Source organism: Suillus discolor (assembly GCF_016758755.1).
Source record: "Suillus discolor strain FC423 chromosome Unknown F5147scaffold_7, whole genome shotgun sequence".
Taxonomy (NCBI): Eukaryota; Fungi; Basidiomycota; class Agaricomycetes; order Boletales; family Suillaceae; genus Suillus; species Suillus discolor.
In genome coordinates, this window is record NW_024541254.1 from 554,128 (window position 1) to 575,837 (window position 21,710).

Here is a 21,710-nt window from a genome sequence, read left to right on the forward strand (position 1 = left end):
GGCCCTGTGGGATCAAAATATCCATGATGTTTTATGTTTTGGAGGTCCTTCATTCTCACCAGTGACCTCCGCAGAACACGGCATCATTGACCTTTAGCGTGTTTATTGCGTGAAATTTATTTGACATCAAATCGAGTTCCTCGACCCATCGAAGAATTAGTTTGACGAGGATTCTCGACCTTGAAGTCGGTTTTTTTATTCGGGTCGGAGCCCATGAATCTCACACTTGGTTCGTCTACCGTAATAATGAGGTATACTTTGTAGAGAACTATGCCTTAAAGCGGTTGTGATATTCCCACTAAACGCGGAGAACTGCGGGGAACTAACTTATACAGGTACGACGATTCATATTGAACCACATATTTCATTCGTCATCGTCCAAGTGATTAGATGAGTCTTAATGCCAGCCTATGATTACATGGGATGGATGCACCAGCAGGATGTGTTTGTCGGCCGATGTACGACAGTTCAAGTGAGTGTCGGCATATGTATCGTACCTGAAGTGATGACCATAAGACGTCAGACAGCATTATCATCGAATCATATCGAAGTTAATTCTTGCACATCATTCTCTCGTGATAGAAGGCATAGGTTTAAACTGGACAGCCTCATCAGATGTGGCGATGAATACCAGACGTGAATAGGTCATTTAATATGGCTTGCAGAAGTAGATCAAGTTAACACACATCATGAATATCACCACTCCAACTTCCCTAGTGCAGAACGTACTCCCTCCATTCAATGCATACATCATGATTGGACCAGTGGTGCTGGGTGCGCTAGTTAATGCCTGCCTCTTCGGCGGTCTCGTCATTCAGACTTATGTCTATTATGCGAATTTCCCCAACGATCATCGAGTAGTGAAGCTCACGGTCAGTGAACCCAGTGTGTGAACTAAGAACACTAATCGCTGACTGAACGCCATGATTCCAGGTAGCAGCCATCCTGTAAGTGCCTTATGTCGCTTTCCTACCTGCTTTGCCCAAGCCAATCGAATTGTACAGCGCATCACAGACTGCACATGTGATCTGTGTATCAGCGACACTGTGGAAAGTTGCTGTCAGTGGCTACGGCAACCCTCTCACGCTGTCGATCTTCCCGCTTGGAGCAGACGCGGCTATCCTCTTCACTGCAATTACAGGGACACTAGTAGAAGTAAGATGATCTTTCATCGAATTGATGGATATTCTGACTGGTATATATGCAGTCATGCTTTGCGTTTCGGCTGTGGAAGCTTTCGAAAACACTTACTCTGCCCCTTATCTCGCTAGCACTGTGTTTACTAGCTCAGTCTATTGCACTCACGATGACAGTGAAAGCTTTCGCCATGACAGACCTTCTGACGTTTGAAACTGACGAAAACAGGCTGATCACGCTTTCACTGACCTCTCGTCTGGTTTGTGAGTTGACACTTACCTTGTCCATGGTGTGGTATCTCAGGAAGCAACGGTCGTCGGCATTTGTGAGGTACGTTAAATTAGTTCCAATCTGTTCCGTCATAATGATTTACAGAACAACGACCGTAATTGACCGTTTGGTTCTGTGGACTCTCGGTGAGCACTGAGCACTTTCTGGTAGATATGACTCACCTTTCCAATCACTACGCAGAAACTGGCCTTATAACTAGGTGTGTGACAAGACCTTCCTGGTGCAGTGTTGCGGCTAATTGTCATGTTCAGCCTGGTCGTGGTTTTAGTCATGAGCTTCGTAAGAGATCCTTTTCTAGATACAAAGCATTGAACTGATTGTGAAAGACTAGTTCCTAACAATGAAGCAGAATTGTGAGTCAACCGGGATATATATCCTTCGTCGCACAGTGAATTTTTTGTAGACATATGGGTTGGATTATATGCAACCCTTGCAACTGGTCTGTGTCCGCAAATTGCACGCATTCGAAACACTTATTTAGTCTTTGCGTCTCAGTGAATGCGAACTCATTACTTGCATCGTGAGTTTTCTTGACTATTTTTATGACGCGCTCATGCGGTTGTAGACTAAACGGCAGATTAATCCTCCGCGTGCCGAACCAAAGCTTGAACATGAATCCTCCGAGTAGTTCAGCTGGTAGGCGTAGCCGTGAAACTCAGGTTCGTAGAAGTACTGTCGTCTTGCGATGTGGTTTACTGAAGTCGTGTGAAGTCTCTTGTGATCAACGTCACGCAGACAGTCGGAACTGTTCCAGATGTTTTCAAATATGACGAGGGTGAAGTTTAGGATCGAGGAACTGGATAGTGACAATCCATACGTTATGTGATGAGGCTAGCATAAATCAACTACCGGTCGCCGATTTGGATACACGTATGGGAATACCGAGAAATGTAGACAAAGAGCCAGATGATAACTGTCTGTTTCAAGGAGGCATCCACGAGGCGCTATTCTCCAGAGGCTGTGAACATGTATCGGTAGCTGATCGGTCTCAAGCCTTAGCCGTTGCGTCGGTTATTCAAGATATACCCGTTGGCTTAAGGAACTAGACAAGGTACCACCTCAGGCTTGTCTATTACGGTCAAAGTGATCTGCATTGTTCATGCTTTAGAGCAAGAGTCTTAATATAAACGCGAGACAATCACACAGACAGAACAGAACTACTAACAGAGTACAATGAGCCTAGTGAGCACTGAAAAAGCAACTCAAATGATGACCATCGATCGTCAGATAAGATTCTGATTCTAGATCACAACGGAGGCAGTCCATACTAACATGTCCGACCATTTAACTTCCGTTGTACTCGGCGGCGTAAGTTCAAACTAGCCTGTATTGCATCAACTCTTTGCGCCGAGCGGAAGAAATAAAAAGGAGGTTTAATACAGGTCGGGGAAGCGGACAGGACGCTACCTCGCATCATGGATGCTACGAATTCCAGCACCTCCTTGTCTTTTGAAGTCGCAGCATTCAATCCATCCATCATCGTCGGACCTGTGGTGTTGGGTGCACTCGTTGATACCTGCCTCTTTGGCTGTCTCGTCATCCAGACGTATGTGTATTATGCGAATTTTGCCAACGACCATCGAGCGATTAGGTTCACGGTCAGTGAAACCGATACGAGGCACGAATCACTGACTTGATGTGATCTTTCCAGGTAGCAGCAGTCTTGTAAGTGGCCTACACATCGTTGCTTCCTATCCAGACCAACTAAATTGTATAGCGCAATACAAGTTGCACATGTAATGTGTGTATCGGCAACACTGTGGAACACTGCTGTCAGCGCATACGACGACCCTTCGAAACTTCAGATACTCCCATTGGCATCCGCCGCGACTATTCTCTTCACTGGGATTACAGGGGCACTTGTTGAAGTAAGATTCTTCGTCGAATTTGATGGTGATACTCACCTGCACGTAGTCGTACTTTGCTTTTCGACTGTGGAAGGTTTCGAAAAAACTCCTTCTTCCCATTCTCTCGCTGGTACTCTGCATAATAGCTCAGGTTGTCTCAATCGTGATCACAGTGCAAGCTTTCAAAACGACAAGCATTGCTGTATTCGAAGTTGATCAAAACACGCCGATCACGCTTGCCCTCACTTCGCGTGTGCTCTGTGATCTGATACTTACCCTGTCCACGGCGTGGTACTTGAAGAACCAGCGGTCGGGATATTTAAGGCAAGCCACAACACTTCTAGTTTGTGCTGCTGCGATGATTTTGCAGGACGACGAACATGATCGACCGTTTGGTTCTGTGGACTATTGGTGAGCACTGTGCTCACTTTCCATATGACTCACGTCCAATCAACCACTCCTTAGAAACCGGTCTGATAACCAGGTATGATGAAAGACGACGATCTTGGCGTGTTTAGACTAAAGTTATGTTGAGCCTGGTCGCAGTACTTGTCATAAGCTTCGTAAGAGACCCTTTCTCGGGCACGCAGTACCAAAATGACTGACTGTAAAAAATGTGCAGTTCCTAGCAATGAAGGAGACTTGTGAGTGAACCAGGATCTCTATCCTTCGCCACCAACTGAACTTTTTGTAGACATATGGGTTGGATTATATACAATCCTTGCGAGCGGTCTGTGTCAGCACGATGCATATATTCGGAACGCTCACTTAGACCTTACCTCGCAGTAAACGGAAATTCGTTGCTAGCCTTGTGAGTCAGTCTCATTCATTTGGCGACACAAGTTCAGGCTTTTGCAGGCTAAACGGTAGATTAATCTTCCGAAGCGTGACAAGCGAAAACTTACACATGAGCACTCTGAGCGGTTCAGGTGGTGGGCGTAACAAACAAAATGTTCGTAAATGTATCATCTTGCAATGCAGTGTACTGAAGTCATGCGAAGCCTTTTGTGATCAATGCCACCCAGACAGTCAGAGGTCCTCCCGAGGTTTTCAAATGTGATAAGTGGGAAGTTTAGGTGTCCATGAAACTGCCGGATACTTAATGATGGCATCTCATACGTAGCATGATGAAATTACTTCTCTGGTGAAGACCGAAACCCTTCTGCCGGTGAAAGCACAAGGCTTTAGTGGTACTTACTCAAGTCTCCAGGCCGAAAAGCTTACCCGTAATTGCATCATGATGGTCGATAAAGCCTGCGCTGTACCCTATATTATCAAACATCGTGTTATGGCCGAAAATTTGTGAGAAGATTGGTGAACACTGAACGTTAATAACTGAGTACTTTGATCGGCTGACGCGTGACGACGTAGTCCTTCCGGTACCCGCGAATGTCACTGAGGTCACAGTATGTTACATAGGCCGGTCACAAAGTCCTCGGCTTGAACATATAATGGAGGTGGGCAATGCCCGCAAACACTGCGTGACGCTTATATAATCGAAAAACTCCTGATTAGCTCAAATCCGTGATACACTGCCAGCGAAACAACAAAATAGTATGTATTGTGGTGTAGAATACATCAACTAACCAGTAAGTGCATTACAACGTCAGAAATACATAAATCTAATGTATATCATGTATGTGCGCTGAAACGAATGACCAATATTCCGTATATTAGGCTGACTCTTCGTGGCCTGTGGCTGTAACGATGGTTAGAAAATCTACGTCGTCTACAATGTCACCTCGGGCGCGACCTTCACATCGCTGAATGAGAAACTTAAGTACACGATAACGCTGCGCTGCTTCTTCGACTTAAAGTGAGAAATCTTACGGATTTTTATCTCGTCTTTGAGGCGCCTGCGGAGTTCAAGCTGATCTTTCAGTGCAGGATCTAGCAAAGAATTGAGGGCAGCTTGATCCATGATGAGCTGAATGTTAGAGAAGTAATCTGCTTTTTCAGCTTTCTTGTGTGTAGAACCGAGGATCTTAGAAATGGGAACACTGTTGCTGACGAGCGCGCTGCTGTCTGTGATCCGAAACTGCCTCTTTTGGTGGTAACACGTCTGTGGCTGAGAAATTGATATGTTAGGGGCCCTCGCTCTAGTTCATGCGACAGGGACCATAATTCTGATGCCACGACAAAGCTGACACACGGAATTTACTCTGTGTAATCTCTAGATCATGAATAATACAACCATTTTTGAAGATTTCTTCATTTGCCAATATTTCTCGTACCCGACACACGTGTATCTCTGGGAAATGAACGAGAACATGAAATCCGCTCTATTTTTGATGTTCCATATGTCGAAATAAGAAGGTTTGCCTCTGAGATTATGTTCTACGAGCATTGTGGCGGTCCCAATGCCATGTTCTTCGTCGTGTATCATGCTCAAAGCACAGTGGTGGCTGTGACCCCATCGTGGGAATCAAATTTGTCCTGGCGTGGATTGCCCACCTCCACATATAAGTCGGGAAGTACAGATGATGGCGGTCCTAGCTGTTCCTCACTCTCCTACTCGCCGCTACTAAGATCAGCTACATAGTCGTTCCTACGACCAGATTTCTGCTCAGGTCACGTACTTGCAGTCCCGCGAAAGTCCATTCAATTCTCAGAACATTCAATCCAGTCAAAATGTTCGTGGAAATCGCAAAATTTCTCATGAAAACTTCCTCGATGTCGAGGGTTGGGTCTGCGTCGTGTCAGGCGGTGGAACCGGCCTCATGATTGCACAAGCCTTTGTCAATAACGGGGCCAAAGTCTACAACACGTCGTGCTGCTAGGCGTCCTTGAAACACACCACAAAACAATGGGGTTCTTCTCTAGCTCATCCTAAGGGGAAACTTATTCCAGCCACTTGTGACGTTACGTCGAAAGACTCGATCAAACATTGAATTGGTCCAGGAGATCGGCAAGCAGGAAGATCACATTGACCTACTTGCGAACAACGCTGGCATCAGTGAAGGTAAGAGTTCGGATGTCAAGAAGGGTGATCAGAGTGCAAAGGCTCTCGCAATGGAGTTTTTTTCGGCGAGGACCAGGCCAGCTGGGAGAATGTTTACAGGACCAACATCATCAACTGTTTCTTCACGATTACAGCATTTTTCCCCTTCTCAGTCTGGACTCTGGACAGAAATCTAAAGGATCCGGTGTCTCAGCGAAGCACATATTATGGTGTATCTCATCTGATGAGCTTTTGCTGCTGCCCTATAGCTCTTATATTTTCCTCCTTGAATTCCAGCAAGGGCTTCTTGAACCTGCGACTCGCGCTGGACCCCTTTGCTCGGATTTGGGGAATGGGCACCTAGCAGATTTGCAAATTGCCAGTAGTGAGCGGTTTGGCAGAAATAAAACTCCGCTACGACGGCAGACTCGGCTTGGTGACTACCTTTGCAAGGATCTCAATCATTTCTTGACCAATTTCAAAGATTCAACTTCGCAATAGTATATTACAAGTGTACAATGATATGTGGTCAAGCAGAATATGATTTGAAGTAGAGTCGAGTGAGATGTAGCAAAGTGTCCGAACCAGTGGCTTGTGGTAACCGATAGTATTAATATATAAGTTGTAGCCCATTGTATGCAAAAGAACTTCAACGATTACTACGCAATATTGCACTTGATATAATACAATAATATTGCAACGAGAAGGGATAATCAAGGCGGTGTAGCAATTAAGTCAAGCACTGCATGTATATCTTATTGAATAGATAAACTACACTTTCCCCAATATAAAAATGTCGATTAGGCTTATCGGTACTGTCAACCTAAATATCCCTCCTCTGATCTTCTCATGGTCTGGGCATGATGGAATCCTCTCGGACGTTGCCATAGTACATTGCTCGCGGCCCCGAGTGGGGATTCTCCAATGCGGCGCCGGCAGTAGCCCACGATGTTATGTTCAAGTTTGGGATGAGCGACGATAACGTTGGAGTGGCTACTCTGCGAGGATGAGGGCGTGGCATGTCAAGGCCTTCCCGTGGACCGGCCTCGTCTGGCATGCGACTAGGTGGGGATGACGAAGTCACTGAGCCCGACACCGTCTGGCTCGTAACGAAGCTGAAATTTCTCATCGTCCTGCTAAGGGTCTGCAATACTGACCCGCCGCCGGCGCTGGGTTCAGTAGGTGTACGTTGTTCGACCTGGCTCATGTACGTTGAATGAATAGATGAGTCTGAAAGACCCCGTCTACGCAGGGTACGCTCGAGAAGGGGGCCAGGGATATCATCCGCTTCGCCGTGCTCTGGACTAGTGTCAGCGCGAATCTCGCGTGACAAGTGCGAATTGCTCCGCTTGTACGCGATGGGTCTGTCGATGGTCGTGGTATCGCTCTGCGAGGGCTCATCTGATTTGAAGAATGTGGAACGGACACGACGAGGAGCACGGGGAAGAACGACCCATGGGTCTGCAGTATCATTTGGGTGTGGTGCACCTGCGAAGATGCCCATGACACTGCGTACATTTGAGGTTGACGTAGGAGGGTGAGGAATGGTATCGACGTGAGACGTCGGGCCAAACGGATGTGCTTCATTTGCAGGGTGAGCTGAGAACGTGCTTGTTACAGACTTGCCAATGCTCGCCCCCGAGAATTCGACGTTGACTATGGTAGCAGATGCAGCAAGCGCCGGACCTAGCTTTGGCACCGGACGTGGCTGGTGAATAACTCCACGACCTCGACTTACAGGTCTAGGGGGTGATTGAGAAGGGTGAGTGCTCGACTCGCTTAACGATGAACCGAAGAGCTTCGAGAATGGGGCCATCCAACTTGAGCCCGGTCCAGACGCCTTCCTCTCTCTCTCCATCGCCTCAGCCTTTGCAGGGTCTAGCGCCATCTCACTGACCCTTTGTGCTATAGAAGGTTCTAGAATGACATCATTCAGTGTGACACGTAGCTGCCCAAGTTCCTCAAACACGTCCTTGAAAAACTTGAACAGCCCACGCAGATCCTTCCGGGTGCACATGAGGGTAACCTTTTCATCCTCCAGCAGCATGCGGTACTGTGCACGTAGCTGGGTGATCTCCGAGAGAATACTGCTTACTGTCGCGCGTGATAGGTGCTTAACGTCCGCGCCACGCAGGTGCTGACGTTTTAAGCGGTTTGTCAGAGTCAGCGCATCTGCCTGCGACATACGCAACAAGAGCGACATCATCCGTTCTAAGAGAGCAGATAGGTGTGAGGGTTGACCATCCTGAAAGGAGGACGTATCCGATCGGCCATCATGAGGAAAAGATGGCACAAACTCGTTGAGAGACGACATTGGATGCAACCCTAGACAGCGGTCTGTCTGCACCGCCTTGGAATGCTGATTAGGGTTGGGGAGCAACGAGTGGTGATCGAGGTCGAACTCCTCCACATCCGAGCTGAAGTGAGAAGATGGGTATTGCGGGTACAGATTGGTATACTTCGTTTCTGAGGGAACCATTGACTCTGCTGGAGAAAGTGGGCGCTGGCTGGTCTCGGGTGTGAGCGGCTCCTTAAGATCCGCGTAAGCCATCGGCTGTATGTGTGAGGGAAATACACTTACAAAGACATGACGAACTCTTGGCTCTGAGCTTGATGGACGTTTGACAGAGTTTAGTAGCTGAGTCAATCGTAAATGGATAGAAATTTAGATGAGTATATATCATCGTACCGAGTCTCGAATATATGATGATGGGCCACTTCCCGTCCGTGAATGTCTTGAAGGCGTATCCACTAATTATAACACCGTAAGTTGCTGTACACTGGACTTTGATATAAAACGCGGACCTCGTACTGCAGGTGGAAAGTTGACGTTCTCCTCCGCTTGTGATCGCAGCACTTGAAGGTCTTCTCTTGACTCGGTAAGAAGCTTATGGAGCTCCTTATTGTCGGCCTTAAGGACCTCATTGTCAGAGACCAGCGACTCTAGCACTTTCATAACCTCCGAGTCCTCGGTTATCACCGAACTAGTATGCTAAAGGTGGTCATTGGCGATTCGCTACATACGTTTGCGCATGTCCCTTACCGTGTGATGAAGATCTTCTAAACGAGAGCGGACATCTTGTAGTAGGGATTCTGACGATTCTAATCGTTGCAAGCGTCGAAGTTCGAGGTCAGCTTGCAATCGACGAACCTCAGCTTGTAGCTTATCTGTGTCACGGACATATAATCAGTAATCAGTAAAACCTGATTTAGAGACAATGAGAAAACCCTACCAGTACGGTCCTTGAGAGCAGCAATACATGCTTCTGCAGTCTTTGCCTTTTGTGCTTCACTGTCTTGCTCTTGCCGAAGGTCATCGTTCTCTTGGAGAGTAGCAGCTAGTCGAGATTCAATCCCTACAGTACGAGCTTGGTATGCAGTCAGGCGCGTCACCGACGTCCGAGCTTCCTCTAGCTCCAGGAGTACGGTCTTATGTGATGCCTCAGCTACTTCACAGTTCAATAACGCTTGCGTTAGCCGCTAGAATTGAAGTGTTAATATAACCCATTTTACAAGGAAAACTCCAACCTTCTCCAGGATAGCGTTATCTTTCACCAGCTCGGCCACAGGCGAATTGACTTCACCATGCATGTCTTGGAGTGACTCATCCACAAGATCATCTGAGGCACCGCATGGCGTGCGCATATTAGACTGATATAAAATAAGCTACGAAGGCATGTTGCGATCGGAACTTCACGTACCTCGTGTTGACTGACGTATGCCTCATGCCGCTGTAGTAGAGCAGACCCAACCTCTGTGTAGATGCTTGTGGACCACTCGCGTTGGAGACGACGGAAAGACATACCTGCGCTGAGATGCAACCGTTTCTCGAGCTTCTCCTTTGAATCCAGCCAACTCTTCGTCGCTTGACACTCGGCGTTACCACAACAGCAGCATATGTTCTGCTGGGACTCCGAGGACGATACTTGGGAGAGATTCATCAAAGCTAGAGTTAGGTCGTCGATGTTACTATTGGCATGGTAAAGGCTGCTTGCGTCCATGGTATCTGGAGTATCCGGACAGTAGTCCGAGGCAGACTCGTTGTGCATGACGAGACGAGTTGGTCGAATGTCGTAAAAGAATGGGTGGTCGTGAAGCTCAACGGGAAAGACAAGAATATATAGTATGTAGTAAGTAATAGGGTAACTTGAAGGTGTGCTCAGAATGGTAACAATATTTAGATGTCGTGGGAATGCTGCAAATCTTATTCAAATTAATGTGATCCAGGCTGGAGCCTGGAGGGCACGCCAACGCTGCACAGGGAGGTCAAGAGATCGGCGCAAGACAGTACTATGCTGCAAGGGCAGCAAGATCATAATGATATATATTCAATCGTATGTGTACCCTATGTCGCGGAATGACATGGCATTAGCAGTAATAGTGCTAGCAATCAGTGCGTAATTATAAGTATGTGCAGAAGACACCTGAAACGATGCAAGTTAGAAGTACAATACATGTTCTATACATGGCGTCCATGAAGAAAACCCATCCTGCTGAAAAGATTATTCCAAGCCGACAATTTTTAGAACCAAGTCAGATATCCAAGCAGCAATCTTCGACCAATGAACTCGATTGGGAGCCAAGAACTGGAAGCTCGTTGTGAGGCCATCCATACCTAAGTCTTCCAGTTTTTGCTTCAGGCTTTGCGCTGGATTGCCTTCGTCCACCGTGCTGAGCGTGGATACAGACATCGTGTGCATCGATCCCAGGCGCAGTGAGTCCTGTGCATTGCGGAAGATGCTCGTCACAGCTCTAATAATTGCAGCATTGGAGGAATTGGCGAAAGCATCTTTAATCCTGTCCTGCAGGATGTCATAGCTGCCAAAGAACTATCAGCACGAGAAAATTGATCATAAATCAGGACTTGCATGATTGAAACTGATTCGGGGTGTGCAACCCCAATATCTGCCAACAAATTATACAAGATTTCGGTTTCGGCATCATCCCCTTGTGCAGTGGTCAACAATGTGCTCGCAAACGAGACGGTGAGGAGTGCGGATGTGCTATCTGTCAAAGATAGCAATTCGACGGAAACGCGAGGAACGAGATCATTTTGACGAGAACGAGAGGAGTTAGGTCCTGGCAAAAATTCTTCTCCTTTACAGTCTTGCAGGAGCTGTACGTAAGCCTCGTGTGTCGTGCAGAAGGGGAGCAAGGCGATGAAGTAGCCAAGCGCATCTGGACACAGGCCCGAAGCGGAACCATCCTCAGATTGGTTATCACACCGTGCGGTGACTGACAACAAACTCCGCAAAACGAGCTCGGCAGAGGATCTGAGGTGGTTGTGGCGGACACCTTTGAAGATAATGGCGGCGAGTGTGAAGGAAAAACTGGAGTCAAAAGAAAGGCAGAGCAAGTGATCAAGTTGGCAGACAGTGTCTTCTAGTGAAACCCGGCCGTCCAGTAGTACGTTGGGTATCGAACTGCCCTGAAAGGCACCGTGCTTTTCCAGCGTCTCAACTGTCGCGCGCATGAGCTCAGCAGCGTCTGAATAAAACGCGGTGTAGCTGGATTGCAGCAAAGCGACAGCCAACCAGAAAATCTGGCAGAGATACCGGGAACCTTCGGTTAGGGAAGGCACTACTTTGCAAATGCACCGTAGCATGCAAACCACCGCTATCGTGTCGGATTCTGTGGACTGTCCTAGCGCGTTCTTGAACGCTACCAGCATCTGATACACTAGATCGTCATCAACATCGGATGTTGCAAGAGTGCCCAGGACGAGGAAAGCGCGTGACTGAATGACCGCTGGTAACTGGAATGCGGTTGACGTCGCTAGACTCATCCACCGTGCGCGCCAGATATTGAGTAGGCCTGACATATTATTTTAAACAATCCACAGTGTCAAGCATGGAACTCACCTCTTGAGCCAGACGTCACCTCCATCACTCGGACAAGCAGACGAGTCAAAGATTCTTGAGAGTCAATCACTGCCTTGTCGTTTGGAGGATCATAATTGCAGTATTCACTGGTGCACGACTGACGAGTGAGACCAAATAGCGTAAGGTTATCCACTTTGATGAGCTCGTCGATCAGAAGACGCAATTCAGGTGCGCTAGCATCCTCGGCTCGCATAAGGTATACAGACTGAAGGAAGTTCATGATTATGCCATACAATGACTTGCGAACTAACGTCTGTCCTGTGCCCGCGATGAGCGTAACGATATGGAAGATGTCGGGGATGTATAGTTGATCATATGCTGCTTGTTTCGAGTGGTTGCTGGCTACAAGCGCAAAACGAGCAAGGGTGGCAATCTCGTTCCAGTGGACATTCTCTGGCAGTGTCTTGGACGGTTTAAGGGAGGTTTTTCCAAGAGCTTTTCTTAACTTCGAGAAAATTCTTCCCCTGACATTGATGGACGACAGGGCAGCAGTTGACCTTGCGATAGTCTCGCATCTTCGGGACCCAATGCCGCCGTCAGACGCAGCACGGATGAGCTCTTCGAGAACTATGTAGACGAGAGTCGAATCCTGACGGCTAATTTCTACCCAGATGTGTCTGTGGATCATGGAATTTATCTACGATCCATTAGTACTCAGGGGCACCGTAGTGACTCGATCTGGACTTACCTCTAAGTCCGAGATGGTGAGGTCAATCAGTGAACGAATGCAATCTCGCAGCCTCGCTCCCGAGTGCTCGTACAATGAACTTGTCGGATTGCAGAACTTTGCGAGGTTCTTCACCCAAGGGCTCATATACTGCAAGCAGGTGATACGCTGAGCAGCGGTGGCCTTGTCCATGCCAGCGGATATGACAGAGATGAAATCGAGTGTGAGTTTAGGTGCAAAGCCAGCTAGGCGGTCACTCAGTCCAATGACAAATGTAGATATTTCTCCAGGTATAATTCCAGCTATATCGAGTTAGAGCGCTTGGATTGAACAACTTGAGGAGTTACTCACCCTTCGACACAATGATGGGGTTCTTGTCGTAGTTTAGATATGAACAGAGAGCGCCCAAAAGGTCATAGGCAGCTCCACGAAGTCCCTCATCTTCCGAGTCGATGTTGAGCATGCCTACATGGAGTAGCGTTGCGGAGATATTGGAGAACCTTGGGAACCTATCCATACGGAGATAGCGCGTATCCCTCAGTTGACTTTTGGCCGCACGAATGGACTGGGATATCGAGTAAATCAATCGTCGAGAACGTTTCGTAACAACTATCTTGATCTCACCTTGACGATGTTATCACGCTGTGGTGAGGAGAAGTAGGACGTTACACCTTGCTTGCTTCTGCGGATAATGAATTCGTAGGGATCGAGGCCAGTAGATACGTTGTATGCATCGCTAACATCAGCAAGAGAAATAATTTCCGTCGACTTGCAGTTTAAGTTTGGAGAGATAACAGCTGCACGGATCTATGACGCGTAAATTAGTTGTCGCTTCCTACAATTGAAGCGTCGATGACATACGGAAGTAACCCGGACATGAGTGTCCGCAACCTCCATAGTTACCGGCATGCGCATTTCATGGGCTTGCCTCATGGTGACTTCCGTATAGCCGGTGATACCTTCCTCCTCCAAAGAGGCTGGCGAGGTGATGAGAGAAATAACATTGTGTACAAACATATGTTTACTTACTTGGATATCGAAGTGCTGTAAGACTTTCCTGTGGGACATACTGCAAGAGTTCGGCAATTGACGAGCAGGCCCTTACCCCACTTGAGAGCATGGTTCCTAGATGAAAGGTTCGTGAGCTCATCAAAAGAGGGCGAAATTGTTCCTACCTGACGAAATGTTATACATCCGCCTCAGATACTTCTGGGTGAGCGAATTAGGGTTCAGGATATATGAAGTTAGAAAACGACGTCGGATATCAATCGGAATGAGTTGCGAGCATGTGGTTAGCCATTGCGCTGGTATTTCAGAAGTCGAAGTGAACGAAGTACAGTCTAAGACAACCTCGAACTTCCGGTCTTCGTAAGCGGGTGACAGCAATGTCTATTGCGCGGACATCTTCAGCACATCATGAATGAAGTGTTTCTAAAGTCACGTACCTTCAAACTGTGGTACATCAACAGCTCGATGTCCAGAGCTTCGACATCAATCTGGCAAACTCGCAGAACAAACACAGCAGGTGAGTCCTGTATGGCGTCAGCAACTATGGAAAGATGAAATGTATAATACTGACAAGAGGAACGTCTGCGGCTACGAAGATGTCCTGGACAGATTCAATGCTGCGGTGAGCACAGCGATTCATTAGGTCAATAAATTCCCGGTGCTCGGTCCGAGGAAGTTTCGAGAAACGAGGAACCTCAGGAACTTCTTGCAGTTCTACAAGTAAATTACAGAGGTGCTCCCATGCAGACTTTGCATTAGCAGTCGATGCATCTTCTTCTCCAGAGGCATTGAGTTTAGCGTAACTGAGTAACTCTTTACCGATCTTGTCCGCATGCTTGTCCAAAAAGCGATGGAGAACAATTGTGTCAGTGTCATCGGCTGTCGTGCCCAACCATTCGGTAGACTCCTCGTCGATAGCAGTAGATGAGAATTTCTATGAATGGTAAGGCTCCTGAAATAACTATCAGTTATGGGACTAACATTGACTTCGCTCAGATAACGCGTGATGCTCTTGATGTTTACACCCAAAAACTCGTTCAAGCAAAGCATGTGAGCCTCCTTCGCGAATAAGATGTTATTGGCAAGGTTCTGCATGACCTTTGCTATTACCATTAAGCCCCGGCGGATGACTCCGCCATCATCTCTGGGCACCGTAACATCGACAATCTCTGGGGCAACGATCGCGGGAGAAATGAACCTGCACAAAAATTTAGCACCGCTTGACTTGCTGGGATGAATGAACTGACCGAAGAAATATGAATGCACCAAGGGCAGCGAACTTCGATTCCGGCCAAACTTGATAACTAAAATATCATCAGCAATCGCTCATGCTTCGAGAAGGCAAGACAACTTACACTGATTTCGCAAGGTGAGCGCAAACTTCTCGAATCATCCTGAAAGTGATGTGAGCAGACAGCGGACCCATAGGTGTATGGTCACGCACGGTGGTAGGGCAGGGACCGAGGAAGTAATGATATCGAGGAAAGACAGGGCAACCAGCTCGACATTCCTCTTATTTTGTTCAAGCTTGTCTCGGTTAGCTTTGGCGGGGTCTAGATCATATGCGTGGCCTGCGGGCATAGACGTCATGGTCTTGATGAGAGGGACGATCAGACCCCGCAAATAGTTGTACCCGTGTATACGCGCAAACGCTGAGAGGAATCGCGTGCACGTCGAATTCCCACGGAAAAGATCCACCTCGCTAGCTGTGGGGCTCGGTGAATGGTCAGTTCTGAAGCACAAATGATTGACTTACAAGTGTGAGCTATTTCTCGGTCAATCATTGTTTTCAACAAGGCAACGAGCGACGCTCTCGTGTCGAATATATTCATTAGCACGGAGATCATCATGTCGACCTCATTGGCAGGACAACACTCGCAAATTACCATCGCAAGCACCATCTATAAAGATCGTGAATACTAATCGTGATACAAGAAAGATAACCCCCACGTCAGATCCTTTGACAAGCTAGACATACGAGTTAGCTGTGCTTTGTAGAAGACGAAAGGACGAGAACACACCTCTCGTAGTTGATCTCGGCGTGCTTGCAATTCAGGATTTCCTTGCGCCTCGAACTTGGTGCCCTGCCCAAGTACTCGAGCAAAGACGTTGACAAAGATAGTTCGCTTCCTCATATCGCCATCATATGCAGAAGCAATGCAATGTTTGACGGCGTTCTCCGAGTTTGAGGTGACGAGGTGCGAGAGGCCTGTAATGACCAAATCGCGAATGTCGGCCTCTCTCTGAGAAGCTTGCATTTTCTGGAAAAAAACATGAACTGCTGATGGACCGGCACAGAATCACGGAAATTTACCTTCTGCAGAGATGGGGCGTCTGAAGTACTGTCGGGCACCTTCAAAATGATCAGTCTCATTCCCAAAATGACATCGCGAACGGCTTACTATGGGGTCAGACTGACATATGTCCAAGGCTCTCAGTAAACCATGGGAGTATCGGATGAACAATCGTGATACCACGTGTCCGGAGTCATCGTTGTCATTGGAATTATTATCGATTGGTTGGAGTTTTAAGCGTTCAAGGAGCTTGACGACTGTGCGAAGAGACGCGAAGTTCAATTCGTACTGGAATTGGACAGCTTCGGGGTCGGTATTCTGAGATATTTAAGTGATAGTCTGAACCTAGAGCTGGGTGGACGTACCGATGTTGGATCCTGGAACCAATCCATCACGATGTCAATGATGCGATTGCGCGATAGGTCGTCCTTACGCAAGGTCAACGTGTCTGTGCGGTGGCAGACACTATCGCAAAGGGCGCAAAACTTGACCCGAATCCGATACGATACTGGATCGTTGAAACGTGAGATAAATCCGACGAGGATATGCAAGATCGACCCTAGATCAATACTGAGAGCTTCGTCAGGTGGCATTTGTGCATTCTCGACAAGTGATTTCAGGACTGAAATTAACTACGGAAAACAATTAACTCTGGATGATATTTGCCGGTCACGAACTCGTACCTGATCCAAGAATAATCCGTATTCATCCTTAAACTCGAGACCTGCTCCAGCCGTAATGTTCCGCGTGATCCTGGCAGAATGACTTTGTTAGGTTTGCAAGAATATTGCCATGAAAAATGTACCCACTCGTCAAGATGTCTGAACAACTTTGAAAAGAGACGAGGGCTAAGTTCCGACCCAAGAGCTTCACGCGCAACTTCCCGAACGCGAACAACATCATCAATAAGGGCATTGGTCAGGAACTCGATGAAAAGAGCAACGAGGTCTGCCGGGTCTCTTAGAGAACGCATGTCATCAAGTAAAAACTCAGGAGGGATCACAGCAGTAAGGGCACCGGGGTCGTGCTTTTCTTGCACGGTAACACCACCGAAAGCAGCCAGGAACAACGTGAGGTTTCTCCATTGAATGAATTTCTCCTGTGCGAATGTCACTTCTATAAATGCAAATACCTTGGAAATGAAGATACCTCGATAGACATGAGCTGTTCATGCTTGCTCAAATGAGAATCGTCGAAGGCTGCTGCTGCGGCCAGCGGATTCTGCACGATAAACTCTGAGAGTGCACTCCATCTATAAAAGCACTCTTCCCAAACGGCGATGTTAATGGGTGACGAATTCGCGACCAAACGCAAGAGCTTTCTGACACGTCTCTGCTCTCTGACGCGTCCTGCAACAAAAATTATACCGAGAACGAATTGAAAGTGAATGACACGCACCAACGATGATAACGCTGGGGTCACCGAGCTGTTCGTATATCGGGTTTCGCTTTGAGCGTTCCTCCTCAGTGAGACCGTGGTTGACAGGAGCTCCAGGTTGCCGCTCAGCTTGTGCGATGAGACGAAGACCTTGGGCAGCAAGTTGCGAGACATCACTGCTGACTGATGTAAGGGATACTAAGAATGCGATCTCGCACATCGCGAAGGCTGGTACACGGTCCTTGTCGAATTGCATGCCATGAGCATGGTTATCCTGCATAAGAATATCCGTAAGGTGGTCCATATCAACGAAAGAAGCCGATTCACCTCGCTTTTCCGATGGTAACATTCGACGAGCTGATGAGCGACGTGTATCCACAGCCTCTGGCTGTCGGGATCAAGCCTAGTCAGCAGCAACCTCTTTGCAATGCACATCAACGACATCGGCCTACAAATACACGTCAGCGAATCGCGAAATGCAAGCAAGCATTATACCAACATCGCATTTTTCATCCACCCTTCAATCATCTTGTAGTAAGGGTCAGTCGGAGGCATCTTGAAGAATAGATCCGTGAGATGCTGGTGCGATGTCGCGGCCGATATTTTGACAGCTGTGTCAGTATCTGAGTCATGAACTCGTGCAGAGATCGAATCCCAGCCTTCCACATCTGTGTCCTCAATGTTGGCGATATAGTAATCTGGCGATGCCCGTAACAGTGCAAGAATAGAAAGGAGCATGAGGTCTTTGTCAATCAGCGTTTCGGATGTGAAGCGTTTGGCCTTGGGCCGAGACGCTGCACGGCGAATAGCCCCATCACTGTCGTATTCGCTAAGCCGCATAGAAGAGTTCTGTACGTCAATACAATTAGCACGACAAGCAGTTGCAATATCGCGGGTGTATAATTACCTTGTAGATACATCTCAAGCGCGGTGAGATGGCGAACTGGAGTTTCTCCAAGGATTGCTGCCAAGGAACACGGGGTGCCTACAAACAAGTTTAGAACCCGTGAAGGCGTTGCAGTACCCCTAGTACATACCTCTGTCGACAAGGTGGTAGCAGCCTTGATAGCACAAATCTTCACTGCGTCAGACCGCTCAGGCTCCAGACAATCCAAGAACAACGATATTGATTCCTCTTCCGGCAGGAAACGGAATACAGCAACGAGTGCCTCAGCATAGGTGGCGACGTCGATCTCATCAAAGGAGTCCCAGAATGGCTTCTGCCCGGGTGACTTCTGCAAGGTCGACTACAAAGAGTTAGTAATGGGACAGTTTGGATTATAAGATGTCACCATCACCTTGATTTCATGCGAGATGTCTGCTGCAATATGTCTGAGGGGCATTTCACCATCAGGCGATATCCGAAATCCAGCTCTACACATGTCTATCGCACACACGAAAGAGACATCGGAGAGCTTTGAATTCGTGTTCGAATGCCTGAGTAGGTCCTCTACGAAACGGATATCCTTCGTGAAAACAGTGAGATCAAGTTATACTTCACTTCACGTCAGACTCACCCTCCTGTGGCTGGATTTGTGAGTGGAGAAGTTGGTGGAACGACTCTCGACATCGATCTGATAATCTGGCGACAGGCGCTCAGCAGCGAGACAAGCAAGGACGGTCAACGTTGGCCAAAGCGCACGCTCCCGACCAGGTTCATTCGCGGAGTGCAGGAGGTCGAAGACGCGCTCCGGTGCGCCTTCAAGTCTCCCTCTTGATCTCACTGCCTCGTTATATTCCTGCGGGCACATCTCAATCCAATTCCAGATTGCCATACGTAATGGGATGGCAACCGCTGTCTGAGCTTGTCGTTTCATGTTCACCAGAAGAGACGAAAGCTCATGCAGAACTTGAACTAGTCGCACTCTGTCCATCGCGCTATGCGTCATGAGCTGCAAATCGATTGTGTCGGGGTTGTCCTCCGTTGTGTTGGCGAGGAAGTGGATCTTTTGGCGTATTCGGTGGAAAACAACTAACCAGTTCGACGCAGAGAGATGATATACGATTCGTCCTGCAAACTTGCTGATAAGAAGATTCAGCGCAAGTGCGGATTTGACAAGCGCCATATGAGTTCTCTCGAACTGAAACGTGCGGCCTAGCTGCCAGTGCCCTGAAGTTGCGCTTGCACCTGATTGGAATGACGCGGATGAATTCCTGAGCTTCATTATCGGCTTCGATCCATGAGATATATGAGGAGGTAGTAAGGGGCCACTGTTTCCCGTGTAATCGTCGAATGCCGAAGACTCGGTCGGCAAATCTACAGACTCAAAATCGTGCAATGATGCGTCAGGAGCCAAGTTTGAAGACGACATGAGTCGAGCTTCCGGCGCTGCTGTTTGACGGAGGTAGAGAACCATCACACTCAGGATATAACGTGCACAATTATCGTCAAGAGGATAAGCCTCTGTCCACGGAGGTGGTGTAGATGAGGAGAACTCAGTGGAAGCTTGGCGAATCTTCTTGCCCTGCTGACTCGAAGACGGCATTGGCGATTCAACATGACCAGGAGCCTGGCTGCCATTCTGGGGTTTGGGCCCGCGAGAGGAACGCGTGTCGTCCTGTTCGTGTCGGTGATTCCATCTTGATGTCATGCATACCGACAAAATCTTCAGGATAAATAGTTGAGATTGCAATGCTTCGGTAGTCATTTGTCCGTCTGCATCAATTTGCTGTAATAACGCGCATATAAGCACCCACCCTACACCAGAAGTCACAAAAGTACCTTTGCGAGCCGTTCAAGCAGTTCGCTTAACGACCAAGCTATTATGTCTAACGAGTCATGCGCGATCTCCACCAACGCGCATACTGCCCTCTGCGTCGCAGGATCCGACTCGACAATATCCAGAGAAAGGCCGGAATGGATTGGTAGCTTTTGCGTAATACGATAACTCAGAGTTGATCAAATGGTTCTAGTGGATAAAGTAACCTACTTTATTCTTTATTCTGTTGTTTATGAGGGCTTGTACTACCATCTTCTGTTGCGGAGTAGTAGACGCGCCCGAGTAAGCTATGGAAGGTGGGTGGATGGACCCGCCGTTTCCTGTGAGCATATGATGAGAGTCGTTGCTTCTATGGGCTCTGTTTGAGTTCTGAGCTGAATTTCCATGCTCTGCCGAAACAGATAGACGGCGGATAGGCATGGCTTGAATATGCCTACCGCCAGTACTAAGTTAAAGCAGTTTTGTTCGTGAGCTGTGTTTTGAAATTGTCGTTGCAGTGCGACCAAAAGTTCCGGTGGGATTACGTAAGGCTCAGGGATGAAAATCATGTACCATTACATTGATGATTGTATGCCATAATGCCGCATGGATTCACAGGCAAACTGACCAGTATACAAGTAATCATAGAGAGCTTTTAGTACTAAGTATAAACCTTCAGAACATAATCCGGTTGAGTAAATTTCCTCGGTGACACAAATCACTGAAAAAACACGAGGTACCATCGCAGTGATACCGCGGTACAAGGAATACCCGAGACTCATCTAAAAGTATAATCTGGTGGTGACGTGCCGAAGCTAACAGTGGCCGCAAACCTCGGCAACACAGCAATGTACTATAACTGTGAGTTGCGAAACATAAGTTGCGATTGGTATAGTGCAGAAGACACCATTTGCACTGCTGTAGATAGGATCCAACCGCAGTTTCCAACCAGACTCTAGTGAGAGCCGTGATTCAAGTCGGAAGGCAACGAAAGGTCATCGGTCATGCATATGATTCACCGGAGACAAAGAGTCCGAACTGAACAAGGTCGAAGCATCAGCAGTTGTGGGATCAGATGCAGAACACAATCTCATTCATCATATATATGGTGGACAGGAAACACGCTGCAGTCTGCAGGTAGTGCAAGTTGTGGGCAGAAGTCCGCCATTCTGCCAACTGGTTCTGCCCGGCAGATGGCAGAATTCTGCGGGCAGAATCCGGCAGAATGTCAAACTACAGGGGATTTTTCGAACAACTGCAACAGATTTTCGGCAGCAAGTAGTGTACACCAACTTGATCACTATACCGGCGCAAGCACTAAGCATGCCCTTGTCTACGAACTTCCTCGATGTGCACTTCCTTTAAGTCTTCCTTACTTGTAGAGTAGAAGAAATTTTCAATTGTACAGCCTGTACTACGTAGACAATCACTTATGATTGCACAATGTCTGCCGCCGCACTCGCCGGACACCCTGTCTCATCCTTCATAGCCAACAATTTCAATCGTGGTGAGAAGGTCAACAACAAATCTGGACGCTACTAGTGGTCCTGCAAACTTCACTGTCCAG

At 47.7% G+C, this 21,710-nt stretch overlaps 4 protein-coding genes across 4 annotated transcripts; 2 read left to right on the forward strand and 2 right to left on the reverse strand.

Moving 5' to 3' along the window:
* Positions 1–324: 324 nt before the first annotated feature.
* F5147DRAFT_675157 (uncharacterized protein) lies at positions 325–2,306 on the forward strand. The gene is made up of 13 exons (XM_041435898.1): positions 325–472; positions 524–872; positions 934–947; positions 1,005–1,155; positions 1,208–1,467; positions 1,513–1,553; positions 1,609–1,627; positions 1,680–1,707; positions 1,760–1,781; positions 1,832–1,867; positions 1,924–1,948; positions 1,994–2,087; positions 2,140–2,306. The coding sequence occupies exons 2-13, from the start codon at positions 690–692 to the stop codon at positions 2,212–2,214; spliced, it is 948 nt and encodes a 315-aa protein (XP_041297285.1). The 5' UTR covers positions 325–472; positions 524–689; the 3' UTR covers positions 2,215–2,306.
* A 479-nt stretch (positions 2,307–2,785) lies between these two features.
* On the forward strand, positions 2,786–4,363 carry F5147DRAFT_675158 (uncharacterized protein). The gene is made up of 12 exons (XM_041435899.1): positions 2,786–3,026; positions 3,080–3,093; positions 3,146–3,296; positions 3,343–3,599; positions 3,646–3,686; positions 3,741–3,759; positions 3,811–3,838; positions 3,898–3,919; positions 3,970–4,005; positions 4,062–4,086; positions 4,134–4,227; positions 4,277–4,363. Exons 1-12 carry the CDS (start codon positions 2,844–2,846, stop codon positions 4,349–4,351), a joined length of 945 nt encoding a protein of 314 aa, XP_041297286.1. The 5' UTR covers positions 2,786–2,843; the 3' UTR covers positions 4,352–4,363.
* Positions 4,364–6,875: 2,512 nt separating this feature from the next.
* Positions 6,876–10,374, reverse strand: F5147DRAFT_629271 (uncharacterized protein). Its single transcript, XM_041432747.1, has 9 exons — positions 10,022–10,374; positions 9,918–9,970; positions 9,745–9,867; positions 9,450–9,696; positions 9,260–9,384; positions 9,022–9,208; positions 8,906–8,967; positions 8,798–8,854; positions 6,876–8,746 (listed from the first exon to the last, which is right to left on the reverse strand). Exons 1-9 carry the CDS (start codon positions 10,263–10,265, stop codon positions 7,064–7,066), a joined length of 2,781 nt encoding a protein of 926 aa, XP_041297287.1. The 5' UTR covers positions 10,266–10,374; the 3' UTR covers positions 6,876–7,063.
* Positions 10,375–10,489: 115 nt separating this feature from the next.
* On the reverse strand, positions 10,490–20,667 carry F5147DRAFT_605970 (uncharacterized protein). Its single transcript, XM_041432333.1, has 33 exons — positions 20,375–20,667; positions 20,167–20,313; positions 19,013–20,113; positions 18,743–18,910; positions 18,482–18,691; positions 18,352–18,429; positions 17,944–18,293; positions 17,772–17,892; positions 17,466–17,718; positions 17,217–17,416; positions 16,877–17,166; positions 16,751–16,820; positions 16,433–16,699; positions 16,176–16,385; positions 16,088–16,126; positions 15,795–16,034; positions 15,724–15,741; positions 15,530–15,674; positions 15,218–15,479; positions 15,129–15,167; positions 15,021–15,077; positions 14,755–14,971; positions 14,345–14,707; positions 14,211–14,297; positions 13,941–14,154; positions 13,795–13,890; positions 13,627–13,742; positions 13,390–13,572; positions 13,117–13,330; positions 12,787–13,067; positions 12,078–12,735; positions 11,085–12,030; positions 10,490–11,034 (listed from the first exon to the last, which is right to left on the reverse strand). Exons 1-33 carry the CDS (start codon positions 20,582–20,584, stop codon positions 10,719–10,721), a joined length of 8,166 nt encoding a protein of 2,721 aa, XP_041297288.1. The 5' UTR covers positions 20,585–20,667; the 3' UTR covers positions 10,490–10,718.
* Positions 20,668–21,710: the final 1,043 nt, after the last annotated feature.